General features: G+C 44.7%; 1 protein-coding gene across 1 annotated transcript; it reads left to right on the forward strand.

The window, feature by feature from the left end:
• The first annotated feature begins 1,899 nt into the window (after window positions 1–1,899).
• On the forward strand, window positions 1,900–22,672 carry LOC134068032 (brain-enriched guanylate kinase-associated protein). Its single transcript, XM_062523534.1, has 7 exons — window positions 1,900–1,913; window positions 3,012–3,173; window positions 6,418–6,484; window positions 15,144–15,251; window positions 18,586–18,669; window positions 20,820–21,024; window positions 21,100–22,672. The coding sequence occupies exons 1-7, from the start codon at window positions 1,900–1,902 to the stop codon at window positions 22,527–22,529; spliced, it is 2,070 nt and encodes a 689-aa protein (XP_062379518.1). The 3' UTR covers window positions 22,530–22,672.
• Window positions 22,673–22,831: the final 159 nt, after the last annotated feature.

Here is a 22,831-nt window from a genome sequence, read left to right on the forward strand (position 1 = left end):
ATCACATTGTGTGATAATAACAGCGGCTGTGATGATGCTCCTGAATGGAGACATTAATAAGAGCGACTGACAGGGCTAATGTAGCGGCGAGGATGGAGACTCAGTGACTCAGTCCATTGTAATCCACTCTCACAGGCCTGAGAGCAACTGACAGCTGTTGACACTGATCCGCACCAGAGGAGGAGGAGGAGACCAATGACACCAGTGCCACCGCCACCGCCACCGCCACCGCCACTCACCTCCAGTCCCCAGACACACACACTTCAGACAAGGCTGATGGATTGCTGAGTCACTCCGCAAAGTGTGGGATGCTGATGGCCAGGAGTACGAATTCACAGTTTCTGCCATATTGCCATTGCCTGGATTTTCTGAATTTCTGCCATATTTGCATTACTCCCCCCCCTCCCCCCCCCCCCCCCCACACACACACCACCACCACCACCACCACCAACCCCTCTATGGATGTCACTCCAGAATAGCCAGCTGGCTGAGACATCACATCATCATGCTATACTCTGTCATTGTGAGGGGAAATGGGAAGAAAGGTCACATCATCTGGTATTGTAGGGCTGCTATTTTAGGTAGGGAAATGGATTAGGATGGATATGTCCATGAAGGAGGTAGAGGTGGAGGTGGAGTTGAAGGTGTGTGTGTGGGGGGGGGAGGGGGGGAGGGTAGGGTGTAGAGCAGTGTGATATTAAACTCCCCCAGGGGCCCCTTCCTCCCTGCCAAAACCCATCATGCTCTCATCCACCCAATTTCCGCACCTTCACAGAGGCACCCTAGTGCCTCCTTGCTACTCCTCTATATTTCATACTATCTCTTTCCCTCCCTCCCTCCCTCCCTCCCTCTCTCTCTCTCTCCCCCTCCCTCCCTCTCTCTCTCTGTCTCATGTTCTCCCTCAGAAAACAGAGGTTATACACATAACCATATGGGTTTTTTTTAAGCAATGCACAACTTTTCCAGTCAATTGTTAGTATTCGAGTTTATTTATGGGAGAGACACAAAAAACATAGATAAGGCTGAAGAAGTCAATTAGTTCTTCTTAGAAATTGAAAAGTTGAGATTTTTTCACAAAAGCATTGGTTAATAAATTGAAACATAAACGCATCTTCCTTCAAAATCCCTGACTGCGCCTTTAAATATGTGACTGAGAAGGGGCGTGCAGGGGTGAGGTGATCTCAGTTAAGTGACGAAACTTGGTGACAGAGAATTGCCAGGAAAATACTGACTTGACTTGCACAATAATCCACTCGAGTCATCGCTTACTGTATGTGACAGTTGTAAAATACCATGGAATTACAAAATAGCAATTGCAAAAAGCGGATGGACAGATTGGTCATTATTTCTGAGAACAATGGAACCATGGTAATATAGCCACACAAAGGCATACAGAAAGTACATGAAGATGGTGCACAACTAAGTTTTTGGAATATTTGCTGCTTTGACCACAATATTTGCACTTATTTTCTATTCCAATGCACAGAATTATGTTCATATGGTAGTGTTTGTTGTTATTTGTTCAACCCTAAACAGCATAAGATAAAATGGCACACAGAAATGAGACAGTGTTGTTTAAAAGAAAACATACAAACAACAACCCCATGTGTTCATAAATTTGTATAATATAATAATCATCTATAATAATACAGTGGCAGGAGCTGATTTCACCCGCCATGCGCATTTAGTCCCCTCCAATGTTGACTCCATGGCTACGGCCTTGGAAAAAGTAAGCAATTGCATATTTATAGGCTGCAAAAAGTCATGGAAAGGTTTTTAAATTGTGTCAGTGAAATGAGAAGGAGCCCTGATTAAATATGGGTTTACTTGATTTGCAGATTATCATATTGTGTTTTTATTTACGTTTTAGAGTGTCCCAATTATTTTGGAAACGGGATTATGCAGAAGCTACTGTAGGAAGTTTTTTCCATAACAGATAGAGACAAACACGTATGCCACACCGATCTCCAGCTCCCTCCCACAGTCCATTCTCAATGGCTCTCAGTCAGTGTCTGCACACACACACACATTACATGCAGAGACAGCTGGGGGCGGGTGGCCTCCCCTCCATACACTCCATAACAGCTCAGCGCCGGGAGCTGGGTCCTGTTCTCCGTCCATGGATGGAAAATCATTATAATTCCACCCACGTCCGTCAATACCAGCCCTGTGAGTCTAACCTGGCTTAGCTGTGTTGGCCAGGCTCACTATGTGTGTGTGTGAGAGAGAGAAAGAGAGTGTGTGATCTCTCATTCATATCCCTTCACACCCCCTGAGCCCCGTCTGTGGTAATGCTGCGAGGGCCCCAGTGGATCAGGCACTGGTAATTATCATTTCGCCATGACGCCCACTAAATAGCAAATACCAAATGCTTTTGTGTGTTGCACTGAGACAATAAAACTAAAGTGTTCTAGTGTCCTCTTCCTCAGTGTGGTTGAATGAGTGCACTACGCACTTTCACAGTGTTATAATAACAGCCATAGCAACCACAGAAAATGGCAAGGGTTTTGCTTCCAGTGAAACAGATACGATTCTTTCACGTCAGGCAAGGTTCTGCATGTAATCAATCAAATGCTGTTAAATGCCAGTGATTTTAATTAAATTCATCAACAGGGTTATCAAATCACTACAGGGCTTGAACCTGTAAATGGCAGCACACTTTCAGGAAGAACCTACTGCGACAATGCTGTCCTTCTTCAGTGTTATCTTATATACAGTAGGCTAGGTACTGTATAGGTCTAAATCAGTGCATTTCATATGAGCTCTTCAAACAGAATGTTAACACACACAATGCATACATACAACCTTTGCGGGAGTCAGCATGTGGGAGTGTGCGTGTGGTCTAAATCCCAAAGTCTACTCTGAAACTGGACTGTACACTGAGAACCCCGACAGTATATTCCGATCATTAGAAGCTTCCAGCAATCCACCTGCCAGGTCCGCGTTGCCAGCGTAACTCCGTAGAGATGAGCCTGTGTCTAACCTGCCTGTGTCTCCCCTCCCCTGGCCAGCTCTCTGCAGGAGCAGAAGGAGGACCTGCGCAAGCGGCTCAACTACACCACCCACAAGCTGGAGCTGCTGGAGACGGAGTTCGACTCCACGCGCCAGTACCTGGAGACGGAGCTGCGTCGAGCTCAGGAGGAGCTAGAGAAGTTTACAGACAAGCTCCGCAGGTGAGGATGCAGGCCCAGGGGGACACAGACACCCTCAGGGGCCGTTCACACTGACATACTCAAGGCCCAGGCATCCAAATTAAATTGGTTCTCTATGGATCGATACGACTGACCATTGCAATGTGGGCGCAAGCACAAAAAAGTGTGTTAAAACTAGTCCAACTTTTGACCTTGCGCTTTTTTCTATAATGGGTCGTTGCTTTGCTCCCTGCCTTGGCTAAGGGAGATTTCTATAATGTTTGCAACTCTCACCACTTTGGAATACTCACATTTTAGAGGTGAAAAAAGCATGTCAGTGTGAATGCTGCCTAAGAGAGCACAGTACATCAATACACAAATGATATATTGTATTATTTATGGTAAAAATCATAAAAGCTGTCTATACATTTCACACCATATGAACAAATGTTTTAGGACACTTGACCATTACACTTACAGGAACTTTTAGGACATCAAATTTAAATCTATAGGCATAGGACAGCTATAACAGTTTCCACTCTTCTAGGAAGGCTTTCCACAAGATTGTATACTGTATGTTTATGAGATGTTTTGCCCATTATTCCAGAAGAACATTCTGGATGCCAAGCACTGATCTTGGATGCCTGGCACGCAATCTCCGTTAGTTCATCGTAGAGGTGTTTGATGGGGTTGAGGTCAGAGTTCTGAGCCGATCAGTCAAGTTCTTGCCCACCAAACTCACCCAGCCATGTCTTTATGGACTTTGTGCACCCTATGACAGTACCACGCTTGAATTTACGGAGCTCTTCAGAACTACCAATTCTTTCACAAATGTTTGTGAATGCAGACTGCATGACTAGGTGCTTAATTACGTACACCTGTTGCTATATCTGAAACACTTTTGTCCATTCACATGTATTTCAGCATGAGAGATTAAAATGATGTTCTTGTAATCCTAATAGAATCCCTGAGAACTACTCTACCCCCCAGATCTATGTTTAAGAATTAACCTGATATTCCAACACTAAAACTTTTTTTTTTTTAAAGTTCACTTGTTAGTATACAGTGTTTTAAATGAGTATATGTTGTCAAATGCTTTATTTGAGCTTAGTATGAGCTTTGAACTAAGCAGTATGGTCATATACAAATCATGGACTTATAGTATAGTCTACCCATACTTGGTTAAGCCTTCTAGACAACATTTGACTGACTTGTACAATTGCAAGTTATAACTCCTCATTAAGGAAACTGTGAAAGGATAGGGAGAGGGCATACCAATTAGCTGTGTTTGTTATCTTTGTTTCAGAATTTTACCCAACCGGGAATTCCAAATCCAATTTCACGGAGACAGACAAAAACAGAAACAAAAACATTCACTTTCTAGAATGTTGCATTTCTGTCTGCTTTATAATGGCAATGTGATTGGAACATTCACTCATTCTCCACATAGTGCACTAGCTAGTGATTAAGTGGATGTTCAGAATGCAGGCCTCGTCATCAACCTCGACACAGCCATTACTTAGAAATGGTCAGTTACTGTGTCAGACATACAGTAATCAACATACTGTAGCTCAGTCATTTAACCACATTTAAGGAACTGCTATGAAATAGTATTTCATGTTTACAGTATAGTTTATGACGCTGGATATCAGTTTTGTAATGAGTAAAAAATAAACAGAAACAAAACTGCTGGGAGGTGGGAGCTCCTGCAAACCTTTTGGTTCAAATGAGTTCTGCTTGCCAAACATTGCCTCTAGTGACCTTTGGACAGGTGGCTAAACCACGGTCAGAGGACAAATGCTTGGCTTTAGCAAATACAAATTCATCGTCCCCTGAAGGAGTTCCCAGGAAGCCGCCTTAGTCAGAATAGGGCTTTTCATTATTTTCATCAGGACGCTTTGATACCAAGCAGAAAGCAGCTTTTTCCCCACTCTTTAATTCACCATTCAACTGCTTTCTGGGTCACGCAGCCCTCGGCTACATTCAAGATAACTTTCATAGGCGCCGCTATTCCAAGAGGCAGCATTTTGAAAATGTGGTTCAGCTAACATTCTTATTTCTAGCTCCTGAAGTGTGGCTGATTTCATTTTAAGAAAAGAGAAATGCATGTAGGGCCTAGAGTAATTGCTGATACAAAGCATCAGTGTCTCACAAGTCCTCCATCACTTTGCCTGGCCTGCCAATCAATTGGACAGAATAGGGGCTTTAACTGAGGGAAATTGCACAGCTCAAGGGACAATCAGAGACAAAACTATAAGTGCTATTTACATGCAATGAATTCTTGCATTCCTTCTTGTGCCTCTTTTTCATCACAGATGTATTGTTGGGGAAAATTGACTCATTTTTTGATGCATGATTGGGTGCCAAGCTGCTACACAGAAAATAGAGGAATGTTTGCAACAGCACACAGCATATCTTCCAATGGTTGTAAATTACTGTATAGGACTATGGCGTGGCTGCACAAGTTGTGCAATCGCACTCGGAAACATCTGTCAAACCAGCACAGCAGAAATGTGCAAAAATCATTACTTATACAAGCTACAGTATATGCACAATGTCATTTAATTTAACTGAAAACTGTAATTTACTCTAAAACTAAGGCAACTATGTACATGTAGACTTGATAGATTAAGAGATCTAATTTGCTAGAATTTCAACTCGGAAGAGATATTGTTAAATCTTCAAATGAGTCTTTAAGAGGCTGGATGAAACACTGCAAGCTCATCTCACTCGCAAGTCATGTAGAGAGATAGAAAGAGAAAGTTCATGTGGAGTTTGATTACGCATCTTTAGAAGTACCCTGTGAACGACAAAGACATAATTCCTTCTGGCTTTGATCTTTCTCTCTTCTCATTGTGGAGCCATCAGCTTGAGTTTGATTAAGCTTGCTACATTACGCTTAAGACAAGCATGCTTTCAAATTCTCCACACATTGACCTCCAATCTGTCATAGTAACTGAAGCTGCTTTTAATGTTTCCTTGATTCAACCCACGCCAAAAAAAAAAGACCTTTAAGAAAACAATTTGCTGTCTGTGCACTGGCCTAGTCTGGTTCATCGAGTAGCCTGTTTGACTGACAGGCAACACTGATCAGCACAGCTTAAGCATACCCACCAACATCACTACAGCCAGACAGTAAACAAAGTCTCCATGGCAACACACAGTAAGCAAAGCCTTCATCACTATGCTCCCACATAGTAAACAAAGTCCCAAATCTGTAGCCCTGCACAGTAACCAAGGCCTTCATCACCAAAGATCTCATTCCTCTCTGGTCTTCTCTCCGTAGGATCCAGAGCAGCTATGCAGCATTACAGCGGATCAACCAGGACCTGGAGGATAAGGTCCGCCACACGGTGAGAGGCCTGATGAAGCTTTAGCTCCAGAGGAGGAGAGCAGTGGGCAGTCTCCGGCAGGGAGGCAGGCTCCAGCTGAGCCGTGTTGAATAGCTAGCGCTAGCGCTGCAGCCACAGTGGTGCCCAGCACAGCCGCAGGCAGAAGATACAGCTTTTAAACCCTTTAACATAAAACTATTAAACTGCTGAAGGTTTGACTTCAAATCGGAGCTCTTGGAATGTGGCTGTGTGTGGTCTCACAGATGATGCTGATCAATTTTATGCCATTTCAGATAAGCATCCAGCTCTTTGGCAATTTGCTTTGTTGGCTATGCTATGGCATTTGAGACGTTGCTTTTAATGGGGTGATGCTTTTATAATGACTGCCACAGAATGGCCAGAGCTCTGTTCATTAGCTCACATCACAGTCTGTCCAGTGGCCATCACAGCCTTTAGTGTCTAGCTTATGTCTCTATGAAATGATCATGGCCTGAAGTGTCCCTGTGCCTTTCTCTTGATATTGGGGGTTTTGCCGATGGCAAGGCTAAAAGCAGGAAAAGACAGCTTGTGCAGTCTAAATGGAACCGGCCAAAGGGTTGCACTTTGTCTCGCTGAGCTGCAGGCGGCCCTGGAGATTTCTGCTGGGAGAAACAGGGAGACAAATGAAGGCCCCTGTACTGGGATCAGCACTTCATGTGCCTGTCAAGGGTATTGAGATGGGATAGGGGCCTTGCACAAGGACGAGGCCTGCCTGTAACAGCATCAGCTTCACTGCAGTGCTGCGTTGGCCCTTTCCAGAGAAGAGTCGTCTCAGCTTTGCAAATTCACTCAAGCTGAGCAATGGAAAGTGTTTCAGAGCCGGACCTGATTGAGCAACTTACAGGCCATAGGTTACGTTCCCTGGGAGCAAATGGGATCAAATATACACCACTGCCAATTACTTTATGTAAAGGTGTCATTACAATGAATGTCAGCATCAAGTTACTATTGCTCACTAGACAATCGTAGATTCTGCATGGGTAGTGGTATTGGACTGCATTAGTTGTGGAGGGGATGCAATGGTGGGTTTGAAATCGTAACAGATGACCATTCTGTTCCTACGTTGCTAAGTTGAAGGAAACCTGTCCCTGTGACAGCTGTTGAGATCAACAATAGGTAGAGCAGCAACCAGTTCCACTAGTAATCGAAGATGAGTCTATTTCTGTACATAAGGCCTAACCCAACATGCTTAAAACTACTTGACAAAAACTCAATTGCAAAATGAGCAGAATATTAGAGAACTAGAGGTGGACATCTCGGGCGCAGAGAGCTGCCACATGTTTGTTCCAACCATTTAGTAAACCAGCCGAAAGCAGCCAGGTAGGTCAAATAATTAGAGATCACCTGTGTCACAAGCAGATGGAATGCATGGTAGGACTTTCACTTTTACTTTGGTCATCCTATAGGCTCTACAGTTCTCGAGGAATTCACAGAAAACTGTGTCCTGCCTATCCTCCTTTTGGGGGAAGGGCGATGGATCAAAACGAAAAACAATGGTACCGTGTCTTCCTTGTGGGGCTATATGCCCACCAAGTTTTGTGCAGCCCCAGTCTTTCAGTGCCCCAGTAACAGAAATGCACTGAATGAAATAAATGTAAAAAAGAAATGAGTACACAGCTAGCGTGGCGGTCATAATAAAGGACATAATGGATGTAGAACAGAGACGCTGGCGAGAGGCGAGAAGCTCCGCGAGTGGAGGGGAGAGAGAGGGAGCGCTGCATCGGGAATAGCATGGATGAAAGAGCGAGCGAAAAAAGTGTGAAAAGGTTGAAAATGAGTAAAAAGAGAATGGGGGAGAGACCGAGTGAGTCTGATTATCAGTGTCTCCTCACAGTGTGAACCAGCCTCTTCCAGCACTGCTCTTAATTGGAGAGAGGGGGGGGGGGGGTGGAGCTGAGCTGGAGTCGAGGGGCAGTGGGATTTCTGCCGTCCGCTATGATCACTGCTCATCTCCGCCGGTCTTCCCCTCCACAGAAGTCCTCGTTCTGGGCGAATCAGGCTGAGCAACGGGGGTGCTTCACATTTTCATCAACATCATCATTGGCACTGACACATTACAGGGGGCACTAAATATCCATTTCTAGAGGAGAACAAAAATGCAGGGGAAAAAAATACAAAAAATGGACAGAGGAAAGTGGCACTACAAAAATAGGTGCTGAGCTGACTGCAGTTGTCTGTTCTCATGGCGTGATGGAGTGATTGAGTGTGTGTGAGTGTGTGTGTGAGTGTGAGCGTGTGTGTGTGTGTGTGTGTGTGTGTGCGTGCGAACATGTCTCTGTGTGTTTCTGGTTGTCTTTGTTTCTTTGGGCATGTCCATGCGTGTGTGTAGTATATGTGTGAGTGTGGTATGTGCATGATCAATACCAACAACCCCTCTCACAGCAAGATCTTCTCTGGCTCACTCTCTGAGCAATTACGTGATCAAAGATGGAGCGCGATCAATAGCCAAACTGATTGGTCTGCCACAGAACCTTGTTACTGACCCATTACTCGCTGGATCGTGTTAATGTCTCGCCCAGCCCTCCAAGCAATCAAAACGAGCGCGTTATCACGGGCTCCCCATCAATGCAGCATGCCTGTCTCTTGAAGTCTAACACTGCCTGCACCATGTCATGATGGAGAAAAAAATCTATCAACACGAAAAGTGATTAATCCATGCACACAAAGTTTTGAGCCACGTCTCCATTGCTATCCAAGCCTCCTTAATACAAGCAGACCGCCTGTGAAATTAATCTGGGAGACCCAGCTTCACTCAGCACAATTAAAAGTGATTGATTGCCTTAGGCTGCACTGTCACAGTAATTGACACTGACATCATTCCTTATGTGTGTTATCAAAAGCTTAATCATATGTGCTAGAATGACTGTAATTGACATATTAATGCTAGATTGCCTAAGCGCGTTCATAAAAGCTAAAGCTAAATGTTGATATTTCAAAGCTAGAGATATGATCGCTTTTCACTTTAAAGGCAATGCTTTGATGAATCCATGTTACATGGCCATCTTGAGCCATCCTCACTCTCAATTCATGTCAAAGGCTATTGAATTCCAAGGCAGAATTCCAGTTTTTCTGCAAATTCAGAATGGCTTGGGTTTGAAAATGCCCTCCTTTTCAGCCAAAAGCTAGTAGTCAAACCAATCGGACTTCATAGCTGGAATGGAATGGAATTGCTTGGAGCGGTAGTTACATTATGATTGCAATTTCTTTTTGATGTCATGGAATAGCATCTTAAGGGGAAAGACTTTCACTCCAGGACAATGTCAAGAGAGAGACAGAGAGAGAGAGAGAAAGAGAGAGAGAGAGAGAGAGAGAGAGAGAGAGAAAGAGAGAGAGAAGGAAGTGCACAAACTTGCGCACACACATACACATACACATGCACTCAAGCGCACACACACAGTCTCTCTATGGAATAAGGTCAACACATTAGCTGTGATTGCTGCACGCAGTTCTCCAAACCCAGAGTGAGGGCAAAGTGAAGGTCAAGCTGTGTGCATGGGAGAGCACGATTGCTTCAGCAGGAGCCAGATTGCACAGCACTTTGGGACAGATCTGGGTCTGGGTGTGACCTGGCCAGACACCTGACCTCCCTGTGTTGGAACATCCACTCATGGTATATAATACAATGTGTGCTCAGCCACCATATATTACCACACACACACACACACACACACACACACACACACACACACACACACACACACACACACACACACACACACACACTTCATCATGTAGTGTACTATGTCAAACACAACACACACTCAGAATAAATATGAATATACAGTAGATGTAGATATAGATTTCTGTTAATACTGAAAGGCAACAAGTTAACTTCCTGGCTATTCAACTCTATGAATGGTAGAGACTGGTTTAGAATGTCCAAGGACTCGACTCTACAGGCTGACTTGGATGGACAACATCCATCTATTTTCACTCAGTCTCCAAAAATGTAGCCAGAAGAAATTAATCAGAGTATTTCGCTGCCAAATTCCATTGTGTTTTAATGAACTTAAATGGGGAGAAGAATCAACCAATTAAATTTCAGCCCGAGCTTAATTTCCACATATGGTTTGGAGACAAGAGAGGTAATTCATTATATCTGTCTAAAATGCATTAGATGACTAGACAGACTACTCTCTCTCTCTCTCTCTCTGTCTCTCTCTCTACACACACACATACACAACAACAAACACACTTGAAGAAAAATAATAATAACAGAAAGAGAGGGGCACCGGTGCATGCAAAATGATTTGTAATCAACTAGTGTGAGACTGGGGACTGAGTTCTATATCACTGGTGTCAATTAATTTCTTAATGGCCGTGTTTGGGGTGTATTGTCTCTCCCCTGAGTGGCCACAGTGCAACTGCAACACAGATGAGGTGTCTCATAATTAACATCTAATGGTCCTAGGAGGCCTTTTAAAATGGATCTGTTTTCCTCTGATGTGAAAAGTAGTCTACTACTCATAGTGTCGTGTAAATGGGGATTTAGGGTCAGTAGTTAGCGCAGCTACAGTAACAGATTTAGGGGCTGAATGGGAAGTGTGTGATCTATCCAAAATTAGGAGAAATAAATGCTACAGTCTTTGAGATTGTGACTGTGAGCCAGATTGACAGCCACTGTCATAGCATGTCTTCTTTGGTTGTCTATACATAGCATCAGGGGATCCGGGGGTTTTTGAGTATGTGTGTGGTTTTTGTTTTTTTCTAACTGAACCTCTCTTTTAGCTAAATTGGCCACAGCCCCATATGTGTTTTTCTGAAATGGACATTCACTGCCAAGGTCATGTTGTTCTAAGCAATAGCTAATTATAGACCTTCAACAGGGTGCAGTGCTAAGCCTACAGGTCTTTGAATTTGGCATTGGCTTTTCCATTTTTTTCTTTTGTATTTTTCCCATCCCTTGCTTTTTCAAGGTGGCATATTCACAGTGTTCTCATTAGTCAAAGTTTTTCAATGAAAAGCACAAATTACACCCAAGGGAGAGCTGCCACAGCAGCCGCACTGCTCCCAATTTGCATTATTGCTCCTTCTTTGTTCTCAGCAAACTCTCACACACAGGAATTCAACTCTGAGAGCACACTTGGAGACTCCGATAACTGCCTGGAATATCAGACATAGAGTACGGCAAGCTGTTGCACTGTTTATCTCTATTGCTGGCAAGTAAACATTATAAATTGCTTTGACACTATCAATAAAAATGATAGTTCCCCCCTTCCAATGTTCCATGGCTTAGCCTAGCTGTTCAAGGATATGAAATTGGAGTGATCTTGGTTGTTGTAAAAACGTATGGGCCCAGTGAGGACTCAAAGCTCTGCTTTACTGGTGCACTAGAGGCATACTGTACTCCAGAAAAGAGCTCTCTGCTTTTCGTTTTCATGTTGTTTCATCAGAGGACTAGAGTGAAAGCATCACAAAAACATAGGTCAAAGGTGTGAAGACTGTGAATAATCTTCTAATTGGATTCAAGTCGTTGTTCTGCCTATCTGCATAGTATTTTGCCAACAGCTATAAAAAGTTTTCACAAATTTGGACCTCGGGGAAACAGTTTGATCGTCAGCTCTGACGTCTGCACCTCAGACTGAGTCTAATTGTTTCTCTGGGGGGTCAGGAGTCCTTGCAAAGACATTGTTGACAGTTGACAGGAGAGTTCAGCTAAATCTGTTTGAATGACAAGGAGGACAGATATGTCCATAGTCCTCACAACTGTCATAGTCCCCGCAACACACACACACACACACACACACACACACACACACACACACACACACACACACACACACACACACACACACAAGCACACACACACACACACACACACACACACACACACACACACACACACACACACACACACACACACACACACACACACACACACACACACACACACACACACACACAAACTATTTTGTTTTGCCCAAAAGTAAACCATTCAAGAAGTAAACAATTCAAAGGCACACTGATCAAATACACTAACAGACAGTCAGCATAGCACACACAGAACCATTTCAGAAGGCAGACCAATATGCAGTGCCTGTACTTTTTGTTAGGTCTTTTGAGAATCATGTGGCAGAGAAGAAGAGTGTACTGTAGGCCTACTAACATTTCACCAAGATTTTTTACTTGAGTGGTGCAAGGTATGTTGCAGCCATCTATGAGTTTGAGCCAACAACTAGTAATTCAGTCTTATTGCTATTTAGTTTTCAGCAATTCTTTGTCATCCACAAATTGATGTCATGGAGACTGGCGATGATTGCAGCTGGAGGAAGAGAAGCTGTGGGCTTAGTAGACAAGAAGTTGAGTGTCATCAGTATTGCAGTGAAACTGAACACATGTTGCTGAAGAATACTACCAAGTGATAGATGGATAGATGGATAGATGATGAATAGCAAGATAGATGATGAATAGCAGAAGCCCCAGACTATCGATGTAAACATCTGTGTTGTTAGAAATAAAACTAGCCTTGCATCTCACTAATGACATTACATTTTGCAGGACCAGTTTCTCAGCAACGTCAGAATTTGACTTTGCTCCAGTTAGTACTGCCCAACTACAGGGAACAAAGTATAGCTAACTGTGATGCGCTAGCCTAGCACAGTGAACTCTGCAACTAGAAAGACTGGATGAAATGTCAGATAAATATCACTCTAGCTAACTTGGAAATCAGACCCTATGTCCAAAATTCTGAACTACCCCTTTAATAATATTTAATACATTTTCCCTGGACTTCCTCTAACTATTGGGCTAAACACAAAACTGAGCCAATGTCTGTGTCTAACATGGCACATGTTCACATTAAATATCTGTGTGCACACACACTAATGTGCCAAAGTGCCATGCTGGCTCTGGTTCTTTGCCTCTGCGGCGCTGCCAGCAGGTGCACCATTCTTCCTGTTAGCCTGTACATTTGTCTACCATCTAAATTACTTCAAAGCTTTTATATTTAAAAAACGTGCATATGATGCCTAATTGTTGAATTCTAGAAGGTGAGGAAAGCACGATTTGCCTTTCTGGCCTTCCTTTATGTTTAATGGTATTAATAATTACTTTTTCACAATAGATGACAGTTGTGAAATAGATGTTAAGGCACTGAGGGCTAAAGGTCTAAGACCAAGACAGCTGAAGAAAATTACCATATTCAGTTTAGCAGAAGCCTTGGCTATGTGCTATTCTTGTATTCCACTAGAGACTAGAATGTGACATATTGGTCAAACTGGCTTTGCATTGGCTATGCATTCTCCTTCTATATAGCCTACTGAAACTGTCGCTTTAGATTTGTATCCTCCTTTCAATAATTCTATGAATCTGTCTCTGTATATTTCATTTATTTTGCCTTGCTCCATGAAAAGCTGAATTACTTTTCTACTCGTCTGAACTGAGTGGTGTGTGAGGCCGGTGTCTTCTGAGCTTGGGGAGTGCGACGCTATGACTCACAGTCTCGTGTCTCCCCCAGTGTTGTAATTAAAGTGAGAAATCATTCTCCCAGTGTAGCACCATTCATCATAGAGCAAAGCTTGGGATTGTCTCCCCATCTGTGTTTCATTTCATTTCTTAACTTTGCCCCAATTTATTGATAGTCGGCATAGGAACTGAATGTTAACCAGTCAGTCTCCAGTGGCTATGGAATACTATTATTTTAGAGTTATTCAAAAGGCAAACGGCACAGCAGTGTTGCCCCTTTTACTTATATATCCACAAACAAAACATTTATTGTTTCAGAAGCAATTCCTCTAAAACATTTTTTGTCGCTTTACATTTTAAGGATGAAGGGATATCCTCTGATGAACAATACTGCCGTCTTTGATGCATGAAAAAGTCATTATCTCCAGTGTTTGTTAGTCTGTAGTATTAGCTTAATATGCAAACTAAAAACTGAGAATATAATTTCCTATCCCAAACAGAACACTATTTGGGAACAGCAGAGGCATTACACTCATGCTGAAGCATCGATAGAGAAGGCATTATGAATGAAGACTAAAATTCTTCTAGAGTAACTTAAATATGCAAGACTTATACATTAATTAAGGGCTAAAATAATGGGTCTGAATATCAATGCCCTCTATTGCTTCAACCCAGTTTCATTGTCATCTGTCACCCTCACACACACACACACACACACACACACACACACACACACACACACACACACACACACACACACACACACACACACACACACACACACACACACACACACACACACACACACACACACACACACACACACACACACACACACACACACACACACACACACCTCTGCATCGCAAAACAAATGCACTCATTCTGAGTGGGGTACGAGATTGTACACATCATTTGTCAAATCTGCCACAGAGCTCCCACTAATTGGTTTGGGGGACAGCATCATGTCACTCTTCCAATGATTCACGGCTTCATCTGTGGAGAATTAAGTGAGCCTGATTTCTTAAACAACAGATTATTGTTGCTGATAGATGTATTATTTGTCAAGCCTCACCTCACAAGAAGACAAATGTGAGGAAGAGAAAGGAAAAGGGTCTCATACACAAATGAAGCATCGACTGTCCCCTGAGGCGTGTCTGTCTAAACACAACAGAGGTGTTGGCGCACGTTAATTAGTGTCCTTGTACTGATATGCCTCTGTGGTTCTCCTCTTTAGAATCAACACCATGAGGAGGAGAAGAGGGCGCTCAGTCGCGAGATCATCGTCCTCAACAATCACCTGATGGAAGCCAAAATCACCATCGAGAAGCTCAGAGAAGATAATGTAAGCAGATTAGTCATTGCTAATGATTATATGGTCAGCTATCTGGGGACATGGTTCACACACTCATCATTCTCTTCAAACATCAAAAGAGCCAGGACAGCCAACTACTTCTGGACACTGCCTTGTAAGAGAGCACAAGCTCCTTGTCCCAGATTGTCAAGGCCAAGAAAAGACTGTGGGCTCTAATTTCTGTTTATGTTAATGTCTATGGTATTTGGAAACACTTTTGTAAATATCAGAGGAGGTGCATGTGTCTCCTTTGGCTGTTAAAAGACCAGACGTGCTGCTTCATTCTGAATCATCTGTAATGGTCTCACCACACAAGCAGGTTGGGAAGCTACTGTAACAATGCATTGCAGGCAAATCCACAGGAGTGAATGATCTCACCCAAAGAAGTGGTGTAAATAGAGGATGGGCCCTATAGGGCCCTAGCACTGATCCCACCTCTCCAGTGCTCAAGCCTTTTGAGATACGCAGTGTGTAATGCTGTGCAGTTAGTTTAAAGTTCTCAGTACATTAATTAATTTAAAGTGGCGGTGTTTTTATGAAACTTCTGAAAATCATGATAAACTATCATAGAAAGTTAACCAACGTTCTGTGTCTCTAGATATCAGATAAAACACTAGAGCCGATTTCTGCAATAAATGCCCAAATATGAGTATCACCACCTGTTCTTATTGTGTGGTCTCCACAGCACACTAGTCATGCATAACATGCACTGCAGATTCAAATGACTGCCCCCCTATCATCATTAATACCTCACCTCGGGAAACTGTTGTCTTTCCCACGAATGTAGTTCAGACACACTGAGTGCATTGACACCAGTGATGCGTGGGTTAATTCGAATCGAGCGGATGCCTGAGGCCACCTGCGGTCATATTTTTAATTATACTTTTAATGATATCTGTCTCATTTGTGGGCAGGTCAGTTAAAAAATAAATAAGTATATAATGTGGAATCTCATGAGAAGGCTAGCATCAATATTTAACTCTTAATTATTTGCAACTGCACGCTCAGATGCAACATGAGCTTGCCACATAGGCTATCTGTGTGATAGCAGCATGGAGATGGAGGTGGCAGAGAAGCTGAAGACAGGAGAATTTGAAAAAGGCACACGCACACCCCTAAGAAAAGCAAAGTGTGAGAGCTATTTGGAGAGGTTGTTAGTGAAGATGACAGCAACTACAGGAAAAGCTTGTTTTAGGCAAGGCCTTGGTAATGCAATGTTGGCACATGACCTTATGACAAGTAGCTCAGTAAAATAAGGCTGACGTTATCACCTTACAGGTAGGCTAATGTGATTAAAGAGGGTTTTCTGTTCCTGTTTATGTGAAAGTTTTACATAGCTCAATAAGGATAGAATGCGTGTTAAGCGGCTTGTATAGTCACCGTTCCCAGCGCCGATGTGCTAGTGCTTACTGGAAAGCTGGAGGGATGAGCTAGAAGCCAAGATCAGGGAGCAGGTACGCCAGTACAGGCACCACATTTTTGCTCATTCCTAAATCAACAGAGTCCGACATGTCAGCCTTTCATATAGCCCACATCTTATTTAAAAGGCTAATTTTAATTTTATGTAGTCAAATTTAGACTACATTAATCAAAAGTGCACCTTTTGGAAATAAGTGGGTCGAATGTCATTTTGTCTTTATTAATATTCGTGGTTCGAGTCACGGTCAGGTTGACTTAAAATATTGGGCTAAAATGGGCTGCTTGTAAATGCACTGTGCATCAGTGGTTGACACATGCCTGTATTAAAATGAGAGCCCAGTACAGGGGAAAGTGTGCAACCCAGACAAGCCTCACTCTGCCTCCCTCGGCATCAGTCCCTCTAGCTCTCATACCTCATACCCTCATACTATTGTCCTTCCTCACTTCCAGTCTGATGTCTGTTGTGTCTTCCTTCATTGCTTTCTATCCTTCTATCTCCCTTACTTGGTTTCCCTCTCTGTGAGGAGGAGGGAACGCAGGCCTTTCTATAGCAGCGGCATTCCCAGCTGAGGGAGACCTCTACGCCGCATCTAATGCCTAAAATCCCTATCGGGGCCTTCAGAGATGATTGGGGTCAGCCTGTGACCTTCCAGGGCTAAGAAAAGCTCTTTGTGCAGAGAAAGGGTTTTCAGGGGCCCACTTCTCCATGCATACCCTTCTTGAAAGGGACAACCTTGAGTTTACAAGTTGAGTTGTTTGAAATTGAGATGCATGGAGTGATTCCAGGGATGTGCTGTAGATGAATCATGAGAGGAGAGCTGAAAACGTCTGTGATTTTAAAACATTTATTTTCTAATGCCAAAAAATGTCTCCTTGAAAACACAAAGTCACTCAATTAGTCTGTAGGCAGGTATACAGTAGTTTCCTAATCTGCTGCTGCTGGTGAGCTGGGTTCATTCTCTCAACTGCTACTGCAGGAGGCTAGCAATGGCAACATCCATCGACACAATCCATGGGGAAACACATACCTAATGTCAAAATATTATGTCCGGAGACAAGCTATCTCTGCATGAAGTCTGTGAAAATGTCAAGGATCCAATTGTGTCGTGAAGATAAAACAGGCACAAATCAGATGTTTCACAAGAGATCGCTGTGAAACAGCGCACAATTTAGACCCGTCAAATGTTGTCCTTTGAAGCCAGTGAGAGGGGTGTCAAGTTTAGCTAGGTTCTTAGAGGCTGAAAAGCCTTATTAGACAGGGTTGACTTTACGGGGGCTCCCGTTTAATGAGATCCATATCAGCACTACAATAGCGAGGAGAATGGCAAGATGTGGTGATTACTGACGACCATGATGCCCCCAGAAGCTTGATGAGGAAGAACAAGCACTTTTTCATTTTTGCACTGATTGATTCAGCCTGGTCTTTGACAGCTTTGTTGTTTTGATGTAGTCTTCTCCTTCCCCCAGCCATCCCGTGAGACAGCCAAAGCTCAAGACAGAACAGTAAACTTTGTTTCTCTGCAAAAGCCAGATTAGAAAAGATTGGCGAAGAGAAAGCTTGCAGTCCTTACCTTGCATTCAAGTTCCTTAAGGGCATCTTCTTGATGTAAAATCATATTTTACTGCAATTGGGTGTTTGAGGGTTTAACCTAATATTGATGTTTTTTATTATTATTTTACATGTTAATAAGTTGGCTTGTTTAATAATTTTACAATAAATGTGCACATATCGATAAATATGCACATGTCGATATACATACTTTATATATGTAGCTTTTTTTATTGACCACATTTGATTTCAAATTGTTCTGCGCCGCAGACCTGGCAACATGACTGATCATCATTACAGGGGTGTTTCTTCAGAGGCCACACTTCTCTCCCATCTAAAGGTGACTCTCTCCCACAGGAGCTCTACCGCAAGGACTGCAACCTGGCCGCTCAGCTCCTTCAATGTGGAAAATCCCATTACCGATCGCACAAGCTATCAGAGGTAGAGCCAGGCTTCTTACATTTGAAACAAAATCGTTGTATGTTGCCACACAGTACCTATACATAATTTGTGTATTTACATATGTATGAAGTAGAGGGGCATGATGAAAGCCTTCACCCCATTTCTTTTCGAATCAAGAAGGCATTGCCAGTTGGATATACTGTTGACCACTGAATAAGATATTACATTTTTCCAAATTAAGTATTTCATCCCACTACAAAATCTGAATATATGAGCATCTGTGTCTGACCTGAACGCCATAGTATGTGTCCTGAATAGGAATTGCTTTCAGTATTGGTCTTTGAATTGGTCAAGAATAATTCCCCTTAACCTTGAACCGGTTTGAACATGACCATGAAGAACAAAATGTGAAATATTAAAAAGCAGGACGGGGGAACCAGGACGGACCTATCAGGGTCTGTATCTTTAGTTTAAATGTCACAGAGTGTAATTGAACAACATATCTCACCTGGTAGGTATTCTGTCTTTGAACATTACATCTGATCTGGCAGGTACACTCCATTTTCACACCATAAACTTCACCAACATGAAGTTGTGAGGCTCTGTGAGTGAGAAAAAAAAAATCAGGAAATGATTAAGACACCATGCCCTCAAGGCCCCCTGTCCTGTAGCTTCTGTTTAACTCCCTACAGAGTAGTCAGTGCTAAAAATAACAACAGACCATCTATTTCCATCTCCAGCAACAGCATGCTGCTTTTCTCTGCCTCTCCCTCCCCCTCACACCATTCTGTGTTTATTTATATGTATCCTGCATAAATCTCTGGGTCCCCAGATGGAGACATAAAGGGGTGGTCTAATTTCAAACCGTGCTATTCCCAAGGTGCAACAGTGTATTTGAAGGCTGGGAAATAATAATGAAAGAGCCAGAGATGCCCACAGATTCTCAAAGCTGCTGACAAGACTGTTTAGCTGAGCCACTGCACGTGCTATTAATAACACTAGACAAGAGACAGAGAGAGAAACATGGAGGAAATTGAGCATGTAACGTACAACTAGCACAACCATTTGCTCATTGAGCACTTTCCAGTACACTTTACAGTACAAGTTCACTGTGCGCACACCAAACTCACAGTGCGTCTGCTCCCATTAATATCGATGGATGGAGACTGCTGGACATAAACAACATAGATAAATAAATAAACTGTTCCAACTGTAGCACAGTCAGCAGAATCCTTGATGAATTCATTTCAAACAGCAAACGGCGAAAAGCTACTTTAGGCCCCTCATCTTGACTGAGCTGACGTGAGAATATATACATCACTGAACCCTAACTATACGTTAGAGGACAGGGGATGAGAATATATACATCACTGAACCCCAACTATACGTTAGAGGACAGGGGATGCATTGCTGACATATCCACTACCAGCTCTTTTCCAAGGCTGCATAAACATGAGCCCTAATGAGAACATCATGAATATGTATGCCTTGCACAGGGATGCTGGTATCAATGTCAAAAGGAGTTTTATAGTACTACTGTACATTACTTTTTTAGAAAATGCATCGCTAATCGTTATGTTGTGCATAGAAACCTTCACAATGTCCTTCCTACAGTATAGCAACAGTTGCTGTATCTATTATATATTCCTGCCCTTGGCCCTGTCCTCTTTTTCCTTGATACCAATGTTTACTTCTCTGTATTTACCTCTTTACCACTGAATCATTCCATGAACATTTCATGAATTCATATTTTTAATAGATGAATAGCCCTACCTAAGACTTCCTGGAAGCCAAACAAATCAACAAGCATCCCATGTTTTTGAAATGGAAGGATAGTGAAAATGAGAGGGAGTGAGAGTGCATCTATAACTCCGTACTACAGATCAAACTCAGAAGCAGCTCTGTTGTCAAGGCCTCATTAGCACCTTCAAACAGGTCAGATTAGAATGGTGCAGCTTGCTTAAAACAGGGCTTTGTCTCTCCTCCGCTGGCTCTGTTGGGTTCTCTCTAAGTCAAATGCCTTTCTCTGCTGAAAAGAAAAGTTCTGGTCTCAGTTCTGTGGCCTTATCAACATTAATACTGTGGTCCTTCTCCTCCTTCCTCTTCACTTTAGTTTGTCATTTTTCCCTGTTGAGTCTCATCGTTTATTTAACTCTTTAAAAACGTTCTTGGCTCTCTTTCTCTTCTAGCTCCCAGTCGACTTCCAGGAGCGCCTGAGTTCGCACATGGAGAAACACGGTCGCGGGCGGACGGTGGCGCTGTGCCACTCCCCTTACTCAGACGCGGCGGTGCCCGCCTCGGTCATCGGCAAGGTTCTGGAGAAGCCAGAGCCCGGAAGCAGCTGCCCAGTGACGCGGTCGCCGAGCCCGCAGCCACAGGACACAGACTTCTACGGCTCCGCCGGGGACAGCGTTGGGGGCAGTACTGGAGCACGGGGGCGAGAAGGGAGAGGAGGAGGAGGAGGAGGAGGAGGAGGGGAGCACCTTCACCGCCGCGCGGCGTACAAAACGTCGGACCTGTACTGCAGCGACACGGCGCTGTACTGCCCGACCACGGAGGAGCGTCGGCGCGAGCGCTGGCAGGAGCGGCGGCAGAGCGTGGACGCGCACGCCAACGAGCCCCCCGGCCTGCAGCAGCTGCTGCACACGCACAACTCCACCGACAGCAACCCCGACGAGGACGACGGCAGCCTGAGCGCCGGGGTGGGCGTCAGCGTGGGCGTGGGCATGGGCGTGGGCATGGGCGGCTTCCACCCGGGCTTCCACCACCACCACTCCTCCTCCGCCTCCTTCCACGACTTCGCCACGGCCGGCTCGCTGCCGGCGTCCAGCTCGTACTCCAGCTTCAGCGCCGCCTCGGACGAGAAGATGGCCAGCGTGGGGCGCAGAGGGGGGGGCCTGGGCGGCACGCTGTCCTCCTCCCAGCAGGCGCTCTACCGCGACTGGCGGGAAGACGGGAGCCTGGACTACGAGCGCAAGAGCACGTCGTCGTACGAGAAGGACAGCCCGGGCTTCCCCAAGTCGCGCAGCTTCCAGCACGTGGCGCAGCACGGCGGCAGCCCGCAGAACGGAGGCCTCGGCAGCGGCCCGGCCTCGTCTGGCTACACGCGCACGCCGTCCTGCTTCAGCGAGCCGTACCACTCGCCGCACCTGCCGTCCCGCGGCGCCAGGGGTTCGTCGGGGGGCGCGCTCCACCGGGACGGGCGCGGGAGCGGCAACGTGGGGCCGGGCGTCCACGCGGACGAGGACGACCTGACCGGCCGCTGGCGCCAGCTGAGCGTGGACGAGCTCAACGCCTACTCGTACCGCAGCCCGGGCGGAGGGGGCGGCGGAGGGAGCGCGAGCGGGCGCGTCTCGCCCTACAGCTTCTCGGAGCGCCACTTCGCCATGGGCCCCGCCAAGATCAAGGTGGGGCCTCTCTACAGCAGCTTCCAGGAAGGGGACGACACCGTCTTCCACGGCCGCTTGCTGGACCCGTGCTTCTCTCACGCCGCCGCCGCCGCCGCTAGTCCGAGCCCGAGCCCCAAGCTGCCCCACCGCAGGCAGGAAAAGGGCGTCCTCTACAGGGCGTCGAAAGACGACAGCCAGGAGTCCGAGGGCAGCATCTTCCACTCGGGCGGCTCCAAGGACAAAGGAGGAACCCCCAGGAGCGTGAAGAAAGAGTACGTGGACATGAGTCTCAACAGCTCGGCCGAGTCTCTGCACCAAAGCCCCCACGATGCCTCCGCCTCCTCCTCCTCCAACGTGCAGCATTATCAAAGGGAACCTCATCCCCACCCACCCCCCTCTGGACCCCCCCAGCGGCAGACGCCTACACAGTACCAAAAATTTGGCAGCACAGGACTCAGCCGAAAAGACAGTCTGACTAAAGCTCAGTTGTATGGGACGCTGCTGAACTGACAGCAAAGGTGTTTCTGACGACGTGAACATAGGAGTCTGTTGAGACTGCTTGGCTAATTTTGGTTTGGTAACAGTTGATGATTTTTTCTTGGTTGTGGTTTGGTATTATTAAGGTTAACAAGGCTCACTACAGACTGCTCATTAGTGACCCTTTAACTGTAATTTCTGTATTTTGTTGATGGCTATGAAGGAATTGAGTATCTGATAGACAAAAAACTGTTCAAATCATCAGCACAGTTAGCTTTCAAACAATTCCACCCTTCCACCTACATACCATATATTTAAAATGTTACTTTTCCACA

This window comes from Sardina pilchardus, chromosome 20 (genome assembly GCF_963854185.1).
Source record: "Sardina pilchardus chromosome 20, fSarPil1.1, whole genome shotgun sequence".
In the NCBI taxonomy this organism is placed as follows: Eukaryota; Metazoa; Chordata; class Actinopteri; order Clupeiformes; family Clupeidae; genus Sardina; species Sardina pilchardus.

Excerpts from the sequence above, each read along its gene's own strand:
- LOC134068032 (XM_062523534.1), top strand. Across the intron at positions 3,174-6,417 it reads TTTACAGACAAGCTCCGCAG|GATCCAGAGCAGCTATGCAG; the intron begins GTGAGGATGCAG and ends TTCTCTCCGTAG. Across the intron at positions 21,025-21,099 it reads ACAGGACACAGACTTCTACG|GAGGAGGGGAGCACCTTCAC; the intron begins GCTCCGCCGGGG and ends GAGGAGGAGGAG.